General features: G+C 49.8%; 1 protein-coding gene across 1 annotated transcript in view; it reads left to right on the plus strand.

Moving 5' to 3' along the window:
• Nucleotides 1-11218, plus strand: part of CHST15 (carbohydrate sulfotransferase 15) — a 48064-nt gene extending 36846 nt beyond the window's left edge. The window contains exons 5-8 of the mRNA XM_054163471.1: nucleotides 2611-2767; nucleotides 6805-6961; nucleotides 9477-9624; nucleotides 10890-11218. Coding sequence (XP_054019446.1) covers nucleotides 2611-2767; nucleotides 6805-6961; nucleotides 9477-9624; nucleotides 10890-11080 — 653 coding nt within the window. The 3' untranslated portion in view covers nucleotides 11081-11218. The remainder of the gene's footprint in view (nucleotides 1-2610; nucleotides 2768-6804; nucleotides 6962-9476; nucleotides 9625-10889) is intronic.
• Nucleotides 11219-13697: the final 2479 nt, after the last annotated feature.

Raw genomic sequence — 13697 nt, forward strand, 5'->3', positions numbered from 1 at the left:
TACGGCTGCTTCCCTCTGCAGATACTGAGTCTGTATTATCAACCAGACAAGAACACTGCCAGATCATCAGGAATGTTTCTGGCTGCTTCACAAAATTAAAAGAGTCATCAGAGCCCAGAATTACTTATTTTAATTTAATCCCCTCAGCTTAATTCTAGGCAATCATCTTGTTCTGGGAAGATTTGCCTTCTTGCACCCAGGCTATTCTGGACTGAGTGCATTGGAGCAGCAAGGCTTTAGTTTGACTTGGTTGTGTGCCTTGATACTCCTTGAAAAGTTCCGGTGGTGCCAACTGATGCAGCTGGAGCAATTCCTGTGGCATTGCCTGGCCTGTCATGCTGGGAGAGTCTGACCATTGAGGCGTTGATGCATTGATCTTACTTAGTGCAGGTAGCACAGGTGTAAGCAGATCTTCCTAGGTTTGGTCACCATATGTGAGCTAATTGGAATAAATCCAACAGAGCATCAAATATGATCAGAGGTCTACAGAGCAGAGAAACATGAAGGAAGATCAGCAACTCTGTTCTGAACAGATGGAACTGATGAGCAGATCAGTTCCAGGAATAGATGGCCTGAGGAAGTCACAGACTTTAATCTTTGGCATGGTTTAGGCAAACTGTTTGAGGAAGCAGTGGAAGCTTAGTTGTTCCTGTTGCAGGGCTGCAGCACTGACTTTCCAAGGTGGATCTCATGCCTGGAGTGCACTGTGCATGCAAGCGCTGCTCCCCAGTAGCATCATTCCACCTGCTGACAGTGCAGCACTAGCTGCGTGAGGTGTTTGTGCTACAGCTCACCTCTTGGCCTGCATTTAGGCTTTTGTGTTTCTACTTGGCCCACATGGGGGCTGGGCTAATTGAGTTTTAATTGACAAGCCAAAGCCCACCCATGCTTAGGCAGTGCTTTGGCTAATTAATTTAGAATCAGCGTTGCTCGCTGGACCTGATCTCCTCCTCCTGAAGAGAGGCAAATGGAGATGACAGAAGACGAATGTGTTTTCCAGCTCCCAGACTTTATTAGTGACTCACATTATGTTCAGCTCAGTTTTGAGCCCATACCTTTTCCTTGGGATGTTTTGACAAGCCTTTTAAATCTTTACTGAATTTTCCCAGGAGAGAGGGAAAGAAAAGTGCAATCATGTGCGAGTCTATGAGCCTACAACGTGATTATTTTTTCATCACATTCCTTTTGATTTGAAAAACCTCATTAACAAGAATTAACTCTCATTAGACTGCCAAAGAGTGGAATTTTCCCCAAAGCCTCTGTGTGTGTTTTATTAAAGGGTTGTGTGGCAGTTAAATGCCAGCATTCTCTAAAAGGTGGGGAAGGTTGCCCCAGACACCCTATCAGGCCACTTGCTTGGCAGCTGAAGCATCATGCACCCTGCTCTGGACAGACACGACTGACTGTGTTTCTCCCAGCAGCATCACACTCAGGGTAAGCTTCCTCAGGGGCTAAGGACATCAGAATCTGGCCTTATTCTAGAAACCATTGGTCTAATTACTAACTCTGTCTTAATCTAGATGAATAATTGTAGTTATATAAAAAAGCTCTGATCCCAGGATCCCAGCATGGTGGGGCCTGAAAGAGACCTCTGGACTCACCCATTCCAGCCCCCTGCTAAAGCAGGGCACCCACAGCAGCTTGCCCAGGATCACAATGGCCAGGGGCCTTTGGAAGCTCTCCAGAGAAGGAGACTCCCCAGTCCACCTGGATGTGTTCCTGTGTGACCTGCCCTGGGTAATCCGGCTCTGGCAGGGGGGTTGGACTGGATGAGCCTTCGAGGTCCCTTCCAGCCCCTAGCATTCTGTGAACCTGTGATTCTGTGATCCTCTCTGGGCAGCCTGCTCCAGGGCTCCAGCACCCTCACACAGGAGAACTTTTTGCTCACATTCAGGAGGAACCTCCTGGGTTCTAGTTTGTGCCTGTTTCATCTCTGGAAAGAGTCTAGCCCCATCCTCTTGGCACTCAGCTTTAGGATACTTATAAGCATTGATCAGACCTCCTTCACTGATCAGATCAATGGATAATTCTCCAGAGGGGACATTTCAAACTGGAGTGACACAGTTCAGTGGTTAGAGGTTTCTCATGTGCTCGCCAACTCTCCTGTCCATGTTCTCAATCTCCTGAGCCACTGGAGGGGTGGGTTCTGCTTCTTGCTTTAGTTTGTGTCAGATTGGACAAACTCTTACCAAGTCCCTAATCTGAGATGAGGAGCATCAAAACCTGGGGGTGCTACAGAGAAGATGACAGGTCTTAGGCAGCCACAAGCTCCTGCCTCCTTGCTGGAGTGTGAGCCAAACCCTGAGCAGTCCATTCCAGACCAGAGCAAATAGATTGGCAGCTGCTAACCACTGAGAGGAAGCAGTGTGTTTAGTGGACAGGAATATTTCAGGTGGAACTACATCAAACATGCCTCAGCCATCACTAGAGGCACAAAGGTACAGGGCAGTGTGGCTGCTCTGGCTGTGGGGAGCATTAGCCAGGCCACTGTGCAAGAACTGAGGTCTGTTGACATTAATAGAGTCAGTTTTAATCAGCCTACAGCAGGTTTCAGCCCACCTGCAGTGCCAAGAATGCAAAGAGTAACCAGCAGGGATGCTTTCCTTGCAGGGGAGGCCAGTGCCTCGACCATGTGGGACAACAACGCTTGGATTTTTTTTTATGACAACAGCACTGAAGGAGAACCTCCCTTCTTAATCCAGGATTTCATCCATGCCTTCCAGCCAAATGCCAAACTCATCATCATGCTGAGAGACCCTGTTGAAAGGTGAGCCAGGACCGCGCTGTGAAGTGCATGAGAACACGCTCGGGCTGCAAGGGCTTCGTTCAGTCTCTTGCACACACCTGAATGCTCCGCTGCATGTGACATGAGGCTGTTTGTGATGAGAGCTGCCCAGGGCCTTGCTCTGTGCGTTGTGGCTGATGGAATTGTGGTAGTGTTTTGAAGAGGGGGTGGGAGTGAGAGTGCCACTGCAAGTGCCATGAGCTCCCTGAGCTCCCTGGGGGCTGACAAATGCAAGTCCATTGCCTGAGCTAAGGTTCTGGGGAGGGCTCCCTGGGCTGAGTATGGCACTGCAGCTACAGGCTCTGTGAGGTGCTTCAGTTCCTCTGTGTGTCTTCAAGAGGCATCTTGTTCAAAAGGATTAGAAGATTGCAAACAGCTCCAAAGTCATCAAATCACAGAACCATAAAACCATTTTGGTTTGAAGAGGCCTCTAAGGTCAGGAATTCCAACCTCTAACTCAGCACTTCTAGGTCACCACTAAACTGTCCAGGAGCACCACATCTCCTTGTCTCTGGTGCAACTCTCACACCAGGTTTCCCTAGGCAGTGGTGTTGAGCACAGCAGATCATCCTTGGCCTTCCTGATTTCCTTTGTACTGAAAAGTTGTTCCCCTCTCCAGGCTGAACATGCCCATCCTGGCCTCACAGCAGAGGGCTTCTAGCCCTTTGATCCCTTTTATGGCCTCCTCTGTACCTTCTCTAACAAGCCTGTGTTAACAAAGCCAAGAAGCACCCAGGAAACAGGAGAGAGGGATCCAGGTGCCAGGGGGAGCTCAGGCACTGGGAGAGGGGCAGGCATGAGGTGTTGGTGCAGGCAGCCTGGACCCCTCTGCCTAGCAGCTCTCCAGGGAGACTGGGCAGTGGGAGGGGAGGGATGCAGCTTCCCTTCCTGGGCAGGACATGGCTGCTGGTGAGAGGCAGAGCTGTGAAGCATCAGTAAATACAGCTCTCAACTTTTAATAGCACTCCTGACCTCAGGAGTTAACAGATGGTAATTTTATGGGAGAGAGCTGGCTGAAGTGGCTTCCTCATGTAAATTACTGACCAATTCCCTGACTGGTTTAACCACCCTCTGTAATGGGGGTGTAGCTCTTTGCCAGCTTTAATGCTGGTGAGGCAAAAAGTCAGCTCCATTCCCTTACTGTATTTAGAATTAATTGGTTTCCTTCTGTTTATGATTTCCTGTGCCCCTGTTGCTGATAGCTTGTCTGAACTGCAGGAGCAAAAGCAGCTGTGGCAGAAGGGGCAGCCTGGGCAGCTCCATCAAACGATGGAGGGTAATGGAGCTCCTGGGTGGTGCAGGGCATTGGAGCATTTGCCTTGAAGTAGCTGTTATGGGTCTAGTGTGAGAGCAAAAGAACTCCCCCACCTCCCCACCCCTTTCCCCTCCTGCCAAGAAGGGGTGGATGCTGCACAGGGTCTGGGACAGAGGCTGACTTAAGCTGCACAGGCTAAGGTCTATCCTGCAGCAGGGGATCTTTGGAGGGCAGCAAGGTTTGTGGTGGTGAGTGTGAATGAGATGGGTGTAACAGCTCACAGTTGAGAGGAGCCACTTCAGGTAGCCAGAGCAGCTGAAATCCTAATCAGCAGAGGGTTTATTTTCAGCCAGAATTAAAAACAGCCTGAAAGAAACAGAGAAACTTGCCTGCCCTGCAGAGAGAGCTTCTCCTCAGGAATGTGGTTTCCCACAAGATGTCAGCATGATGCAGTTGTTTTAATGGATGATCAGAAATGCTCATATCAAACCCTTTAAATCAAGGTGCAGACAGGCCCATGCTGTATGTGATGTCTGCTGGCAAGCTCATTCCCTGCTCTTCCAGGAGCAGTCTGTGCTGCCATCCTGGGACAAGCTGGGCAAGCCCAAGTCCTGTTGCTGTAGGCACTGTGCTGCAGCCAGGGGCTACTGCTGTGTGCCCTAACTTAGCTGACGTTGGCTGCCTTTGTGCCGTAGCTTCTCCCCAGCTCCTTCCCTGGCAGAGTCCCTCCCCAGCCTTCCTGTAAGCTTTAAGCACTGCAAGGCCACCACAAGCTCTCCCTGCAGCCTTCTCCTCTCCAGGCTGACCCAGCCCAACTCCCCATCCTGGCCTTACAGCAGAGGGCTTCCAGCCCTGCCAGCATTGCTGTGGCCTCCTCTGGCCCTGCTCCTTCCTATGCTGAGGACTCCAGAGCTGCCCCAGCACTGCAGGGGGGTCTCAGCAGAGTGAATCAGAGGGGCAAAATCCCCTCCTTGCCCCTGCTGCTGGGGATCAGCCCAGGACAGGTTGGCTTTTTTTTGCCCTTTCTATTTTCTTTTCTCATCTTCACTTTCCTTTTAAAAAGATGTGTTAAAAAACCCCACAAAACAAACCCCCACCAAGTTAAAAGCAACCTGACACGAAGGAATCTCTTTTCTCCCACTTTGGAGGAGTAGGGAGTCTTCATTTCTTTCATAGGGGCATTTGAGTCCTGTTTTTGCAAAACACTGCCATAAATAATGAGTGCAGGGGGGGCTGCTCCTGTGCTTAAGTGCTCTGCTGGATTAGGGCCTAAACTTTCTAAATTAAATGATGAATTTTTAAGTACCTGTGGAAATCTAGGGAAGTTAAAAAATAAATGAAGTGGAATAGTAAAGGTTAGTGCAGCAGTAAAATGAAACACAAATAAAGCAGGGGGGTTAAGATCCTGTCTTGGACACCTGTGCCTTTTGACAGAGGCTAAAGGCTATTTAGGATTTCAGGAATGTTCTCCAGAGGTGGCTGCTGTGGGTGTGTAAGATTTGTGCTGCAAGCATGCTTGTACTGTAAAACTGTCTCCAAAGTCCTGCAGTACTGCTGGGGTTCTGGTCATGGTGTCTAAGCCTCAGTGTAAGCAAAGTTCCTGTGTCAGCAGATGTGGTGTTTATGCCATGGAAGAGCATTTTCTTGGTCTCTTTGAACCATGTTTAACTTAGGAGCACAGGATCATGCAGTTGTATTGGTTGGAAAAGCCCTTAGAGATCACTGAGTCCAGCCACTCCCTAACTCTACCAAGGCTGGGGCTAAACCATCTTGAAGAAGTTTAACCAAGCTTCCAGGGGTCAGTGCTGAAGCAGATCATCTACCTGCCTGTAGGTTTGGGTTGTGTCACCACCACCCCCAAAGGCATTTCAATTAAGATATTTTTTGAGTGATAGTAAGCAACTGTAAACACTGTGCCAAAAATGTGCTGTGAAGGGGGGCTTCCCTGCTGTGACTTAGAGAGATTGCTCTTGCTGGTGGCTGTTGCTCCCAGCAGCAGCTGGTGCAGGGGCTCTGCTGGCCTGCCAGCTGCAGGCGTTCATGGGCCCATGCCCTGATGCCCCCAAAGTGCAGGCGGCATTGCTTGTGGAACCACAGAATCATTTTAGTTGGAAAAGCCCTCTGAGGCCATCAGGCCCAGCCATTCCCTAGCTCTACCAAGGCTGGTGCTAGCCCTTGCCCCAGCACTACAGATCATAGCACAGATGTGTCAGTCACCCAGCTGTACTGTTTCAGCTTAAAAACCCCAAGAGTTGGAGTGCTGTAGATTAAAAGTTTGTAATAGAAAGTCAACAGAGGACTGGAGGTTTCTGGGAAAAAAACAGGAGGTGTGGGTCTTGCCTGCTCCTGTGGTAGCCAGCTTGGTAATCATATTAACAATCACTCTTCCTAACCTGTTCCGTTCCTCTGTTGGCTCTGAAGTCACCTTTCAGCTTTTGAGAGGAACACCACAGACAGAGGGGCACCAGTGACAGCTGAGATCAGTCCTGCTGTTCATAGGTGACACATCTGAACGATTTCCTGCAGGAAGAACAGACCCTGGCTTGCACAGCTGTTGGGGACAGGTTCCCGAGGGGTGCTGAACGGGGAAGCGGGGAGGGTCTTCAGCCGGTGGATGCTGCAGCAGGTGGCACGGTGTCTGAACTCATCAGAGCGGACAGAAACGGTAACGTCCCGCAGGAGTCGCCGTGCCCCTCGGTGCCCATTGTCATGTACATAAAGCTGCCTTGTCCCTCTGCCGCTCACCTCCCGGCTCTCCTTCCAGGCTGTACTCCGATTATCTCTACTTTGCAAGTGCCAACAAGTCTGCAGAAGACTTTCACGAGAAGGTGTCGGAGTCCCTGCAGCTGTTTGAAAGCTGCGTGCTGGATTCCTCCCTGCGAGCCTGCGTCTACAACAACAGCCTCAACAACGCCATGCCCGTGCGTATGCCCCGCGCCTTGGCTCCTGCTCCCCCGGGGCTGCCCTGGGCCAGCTCCTTCCCTTCCAAACCGCACACAAGCTCCCTCCCCGTTTGGAACGAGGATGATGTCGGTCTACCTGCGAGCAGCTGGCGGGGCTCGGCTGCCCGCTCAGCCGGACGCCACAGCGGCGGCGCAGGGGTGCCCGGGGGAGCCGGGGGGGGCACATTTAGGGACGGTTACACCTATAGGATTTTTTTTCCATCCTTTGCACATCTTTCCAAAAAGTAGCTCTGGTGAGGGTCTTTGTGGAGTAAAACTGTCTCAAAATCAGAGTCAATTATGTATTCCTTCTCGAGAAAAGGCTACCAATAATAGCATAAAACCTCTCTCTTTTTTATTTTATTTGAGTTGTGCCCATCAGAAACTGCTGGCAGGGGCATGGCTGGGTGCACAGGTTTGGTATCCCAGAATTCACATTTTTGGTGTAGAACTGGCTTCAAATTTTGCTTGAGGAGGGGCAGAAAATATGAAAGAGATTGACTGAAAGTATCACATCTGGCCAGTGCACCATTTAATCCTTTTTTATTTGCTCGGGCTATGAAGGACTCAGAGTTCCCTCCTTTGTCTCCAGGGTGAAGTTATTGACTTCTCCACTCAATAAAACAGCCACCAGAGACCATATTGCACAGGCTTGGGTCCTGCAGGAGCAGGGCAAGGAGGACATTGCTCCTGCTTGCTGTGGCTGGTGCACTGGAGCTGCCACTCTTTGGTGATGGCCTCCAGGACCTCCACAGATAAGAGCTGCTCCTGGGCAGTTCCAGTCTTTTCTAGCCCTCTGCTCACACAAGTGCACTTCTTCCATTGTAGGGGAAGGCAGCAAGGGAATCAGAAGGAAAGATTTTCTTCTGATCCTTGTCCTCAGGGTGCAGAACCAACCTTCATTTGTTGTCCCTCTGAAGAAGATGCTTTGGGCACCAAAGAGAGGATGCCTCATTGCAGGGAGCCAAAGCAGGTGTCCACCATAAACCAAAAATGTGACCTGTGCTCCTCAGTGGCCTGTAGCTGCTTCTTCAGCCAAGCTTCTGAAGTCTGCGATGTGCATGGTGTGCTGTATTGAAAGGGTTGGGGTTATTTCCCCAGCTGAGCTCATGAGGTTGCTGATGATGTGACTATGCCAGAACGTTGGTTTGCCATTTGTTAATGTCTCCCTGAAAGGAGAGAGATGTCATAGCCATAGCCAGCACTGATGGACATCTCCTGCAAAGCAAAGGCTCTGTCATTATCAAAAGAATGCCTTGGCTGGAACTGATGTGTGAGTGTGGGTCAGGCAAGAGGCAAAGGAGGCTGCTGTTGTCTGGCCTGATGGGCTCTGCTGTGATGTGCTTGCAGGCGTTAAGTCTCTTTGATGAAACTTGCTTATGACATGGGACTCATGTTCCTCTCTTCTGAGCCCAAAGGGATTTGGAAAATAGTTTATAAGCATGGTTGGACTCTTAAGAACACCATCCTGCCCTTTTTATGTTTCAGCTTGTGATGTAAAATTGAGGAGGGAAGGAAAACAGAGATGAGGTCAGGACAGGCTGAAAGTCTGCCTTTGCACATCTCTGGTCTAATGCAGCCTGGTGCTCTCCTCGTGTGCTCAGACAGTGCCCCATTAATGCTGTCTAGCAGTCACTGCTACTGCAGCTTACATCTAGAGCTCATTATTGCAATCAGATGATACAAGCAAACACACCCCAATCTAATTCCTGCCTTGGAATCAGGCCATTTGCACTGCTTATAGCAGTGTGATCTGGTGCAGCTGATACTCAAAGTGAGATAAGCAGCCTTATGACCTGGAGCAGGCAGCAGGACCTAGCATAGAACATGAAGTCATAGAATATTTTAGACTGAAAGGGAGCTTTAAAGGTCTAGTCCAGCCCCCTGCAGTCAGCAGGGACATCCTCAACCAGAGCAGGCTGCTCAGAGCCCCATCCCACCTGACCTGGAATGTTTCCAGGGATGGGGCATCTCCCACCTCTCTGGGCAACCTGGGCCAGTGTTGCACCACCCTCAGCAAAAAAAATTGTCTTCCTTCTATCTAAATCTCCCTCCTTTAGCTTAAAACTGTTAGCCCTTGCCCTGTTGCAACAGGCCCTGCTAAAAGACAGTCACAGTCCCTTCCACTGCTGTTCACCCAGTGGATGAGAGCTCTCAGTGTCTCCATGAGGCCTGGGTCATTTCGAGCATCCTTCTGCAGGTTGTTGTCTCTGTGCGGCACTTGTATGCAGAGTGCAGCACTGTGCAGCAGAGAGGTGGAAGCAGCCACTGCACAGCCAAGCTGCTGGTGAAAGGCCATCCCTAAGCAGCAGGAAGGCCATTTGCAAAGATTTCCCTAAGCTGCACTGAAAACAAGAGGGAGAACAGAAAATGTTCATGCGGTTCATCTACAGCAGACATTTGGGATTTTGCCCCGGGGACAGAGGTGAGTGTTGGTTTGTTATGCTAGGGGTGTTGCCAGGTGAATGAATGTTGTTCTGGTTTTGTGCTGCAGGTGAGGCTCCAGGTGGGACTCTATGTTGTGTATCTTTTGGACTGGCTCACAGTGTTTGACAAAGATCAGATCCTTGTTCTTCGCTTGGAGGACCACGCTTCAAACATGAGGTACACCATGCAGATGGTGTTCCAGTTCTTGGATCTGGGTAGGTGTCTCCTGGCTGTTTTGAGATTGTCCTGATTGTCCTTCTGCAGGGTCATTTGTGCTTTTTTAAGGGACAGACGTGGGAATTTGTCTTGACCGATGCATGGATCTTGGTGCCTGGAGTTAATCAAAACTAGGAAAGACTGGTGGGAGAGGACCTTAATAAGACTATACCAAGAAAAAATATCACAGCCATTCAGAAGGCAGGGATGTATCTTACCCCAGGGAGGGCAGCCCTGCTTCTGAAGGCAGCCAGAAGTGCTTATCATGAGCTTATACAGGTGCAAGAGATGTCCTGCAGAGTTTGAACAAACTGAAGTGCTCCTGTGGTGCAGATCCAACCCCTCCATCTGATCACGAGGGTTGTGCTTCTAGCCAGGGAGGAGGAGGAAATTGTGGATTTGCTGTGCTGATTGAGACATTTGTTGCTAATTCTCAGGGAAAGGCTGGCAGACACAAATGTTGCCCAACGTTGATCTGACAGTAGCGAGAGGATGCAAATGTGGCTGCAAAAGAGCCTGTCTGGTCCAAACACTGGATGATGAGGAAGTTTGAGTGCAGCAGACTGAACAGCTGAAGAGCTTGGCATCCCCTTCTTGAATATGGTTGATGCTGGAAAAGTCTGTGGGTGTTTTATCTTGCTCAAGTGCATGGAATCAGAGAATAATTTACTTGTTTTGGTTGGAAGAGACCTTTGCAACCATCAAGTCTAGCTGTTAACCCAGCACTGCCAGGTCACTGCTGAGCCATGTCCCCAAGTGCCACATCTGTGTGCCAGGGGCTTACATCTACTCCTGGAACAGGGGCATACTCTGCCTGTGTTCCACTCTGATCCCAGCCTCCAAACAAACATAGACAGGGCTTACATGAGTGAAGCTTGTGGAGTCTCTACCAAATGTCAGACCACTTGCAGCATGAAATGAAATCAGAGTCTGAAATGGCTGTGTCTCCAGAAGGGACAGGGATGCCAGTCACTGGCATCACTGCTTTCTGAAAACAGTTGTTTTTCCCTGCAAAATTATTTCTGCTGCTTGCAGTAGGAATGGTTAGTTAATGTGAAAGGAAAGCTTCTTATTTCTGTGTTTACTAATCACTGTGTTTCTGTGTTTGCTAATCAAAGCCCGTGTGTGATATTCTGAAGCATCATCGCTGCTAACACAAATCCCATTTGTCATCCCCTGGCAACCTCTTAGTTTGGTGGCTTGTTCCCTTCAGCATGGGCACTTGGGGTGAACTCTTTGAAGGCAGTGTTCTCCTTGTCCACAGGACCGCTGAGCGAGAAGCAAGAAGCTCTGATCACAAAGAGTCCTGCATCCAACACCAGGCGACCCGAAGACAGGAACCTGGGACCTATGCTGCCGACAACCAAGGCGATCCTAAGAGATTTCTACAGGCCTTTTAATACAAAACTGGCACAAGTTCTTTTTGATGATGCTTTTTTATGGAAGAGGACCTGAGCTGTACCTTTCTTGTCACAAATACAGTGCTCAAAGGAGGTTTTATTTTTTTAAATTCTATTTTTGTGCGTGGATATTTACATTTCCCAGCCCAAAGAGGAGCCGAGCCGAGCGGGGAGCCGAGCCTCTCGCCTGCGGTCCGCACGCTGCACCACAGCTGCACCACAGTTTCCCAAGGAGAACTTAAAGCCTCTTGCACCTCAGTTTATTACAACTTCTTGTACCCCTGGCCAAAGAGTGGAGCAGGGAAGCGCTGGTGCTGTGAGGATGTCTTGCGCTCTCCACGGGGACGCTGAGGTTTAACTTTCTCTAAGATGCCGCGGCACAGAGCTAGCATCGGCCTCCTCCAGTTACACTTGTAATCTCATTTTCAATATATGTTACTCATTCATTTTTTCCAACTATCAATGTCATTTAGTCATTAAAATTTTTAATTCAATTCAACCTAAGATTTTGATTCTTTTGGGGTTCTTTTTGGCAGCACCTTCACCGAGGCTCTTTGATCACACCTAGGTTCTCACATTCCCTCAAACCAGAGGTAAAGAATCGTTGCATTTGCATCAATTTCCAAGTCTAGTTTATATCTTGATGATAAATGGACTTTCACAGCCACAGTTCTTGTCACAGAAAACTCTGTATTCTGGCTGAAAGCTTAAGAACAGCCCGCACTCGGGGCTCAGTATAACAAATCCATGGCCTTCCGTGTTTTGCCCATGTAAATACAAGCACGTGGCATTCGTTCTTATCACTCACCCCTTTGCCCAGGAGCCCACTCACAGGCTTCATGGAAAGGTCATTACTGGCCATGGAGAGCTTTGTGGAGGTCTCTGTTAGCTTCTATGCAATTACTCTTCACCATTGCAAAGAAACAGGCCTTTAAAAATCGCTATGAAACCATGTTCTGGGATGTACAGATGGACAGGATGCATAATGTGGTGGACAGTACTGACCACATGTGTCCAGGTGTGGACAAGATCAGTAGAGAGCAGGATCTGCAGTGTCAGCATGTTGTGTGTAGCACAGGAGCACATGGGGAAGGGACTACAGCTCCAGCTGATCTGTTAGGAGCGTGTGATCCTTCTAGAAGTGGAGGTTGTGATGAGGCTGGTTTGATGTCATCCTCCTTTCCATGAGCTCCATGACTGGATGCATTACAGCCTTGTACTGGTAGGTTGTAGCAGGACTAAGCAGCAAGCAAACTGTCAAGAGGGCATCTTGAAGGGAAGGATGCTGCTCTGTAGTCCAGATAAAAAATAATCTTGATCTGCTGATTCAGAGTAAACAAAGGCAGCATTTGAGTTTCCTGAGTGGCATGACAGGGCTGGGGTCAGACCCCTCTCCTCTGCAGCCCCAGAGCAGACTGTCCCACTGCCCTTCACTGGCTTCACTCCAGCCTCATAGCACAGTCTCTGCATAGGATGAGGATCACCTCAAGTTCTCCCAGTCCCCTTTACTTTTCTGTTGGCAGGTTTAGCTGTGGAAGATTGCAAGATCTTTGTGATTATCCCCTGGAGCACTGAGCTGACCTGCAGCCCCAGAGTGGTTTGCTAAGGACCTGGACTCTGTCAGGATGGCAAACGTTCATGCTTGCCAGAGCATAGCAGTGGTGCTTTGGAGAGCCCTCACAAGACGTGTCTCATAGTGTGTTCTCTCTTGTCTCTGCTGAACAGGAGCAATCAGGCAGAGCTGAGGCTTCCCTGAGGGCAAAGGCACCGAGGCAGGAGCCATTTCCAAATGTTCTCACTGCTGCTGTGGAAGAACACGAAATGTGTTTTCTGCCAGACCTTGTGTCTCTGGGCCAAGCATCTTGGAGTGCTGGGAGGAGCAGAGTCAAAGCAAAGGATCTGCTGCTGAGGCCAACAGGCAGTGTCAGGGGTGGCCATTGGTGGTTTGCTGTCTGTCGAGCGCAGAGCACAGACCTGCACGCTTCAGCCGAATAAACTGGAGAGCAACAATGAGGCTGTCACAGCTCGGAATAGCTCCTGCAGCCAAGAGATTCAGCTGAGCCAAACATTCTCACTACAGAGCAGGCACAGTGGTGCCACACGGTCGCTCCTGCTCGGCGCTGCTGACAGAGATGTGGATACGCATCCCTGTGCTGCGCTACCATCTGGTGGTGGGCAGCGGAGAAAGCGACGGCAGGAGCCAAAACCAAACAAGAGTGATGCTCACAGCAGCACTCGCCCCTGCAGCCCGGGAGCTGGGCTCTGCACAGAATCATAGAATTTAGGCTGGAAAAGACCTTTAAGATTATCAGAGTCCAAGCATAAACCCAGCACTGTCAACTCCACCACTAAGGATGTCCCTCAGCACCACAGCTACATGGCTCTGGAATCCCTCCAGGCATGGGGACTCCACCAATTCCCTGGGCAGCCTCTTCTAGTGCCTGACAACCCTTTTACGGAAGACATTGTTCCTAATGTCCAGACTAAACCTTTCCTGGTGCAACTTGAGACTGTCTCCTCTTGTCCCATCAGTTGCCAGTTGTTCCTCTGGTAGTACTTCCAGCTGTCACCAGGTAGTCATTCCAGAGCAGCTGCTGTGCTGCTGTCAGGTGGTGGCCTGGCAATCCCAGTTGGCAGAGATGCTGCCAACCATACCATCTGTCTGTCCACTC

This window comes from Dryobates pubescens, chromosome 8 (assembly GCF_014839835.1).
Source record: "Dryobates pubescens isolate bDryPub1 chromosome 8, bDryPub1.pri, whole genome shotgun sequence".
In the NCBI taxonomy this organism is placed as follows: Eukaryota; Metazoa; Chordata; class Aves; order Piciformes; family Picidae; genus Dryobates; species Dryobates pubescens.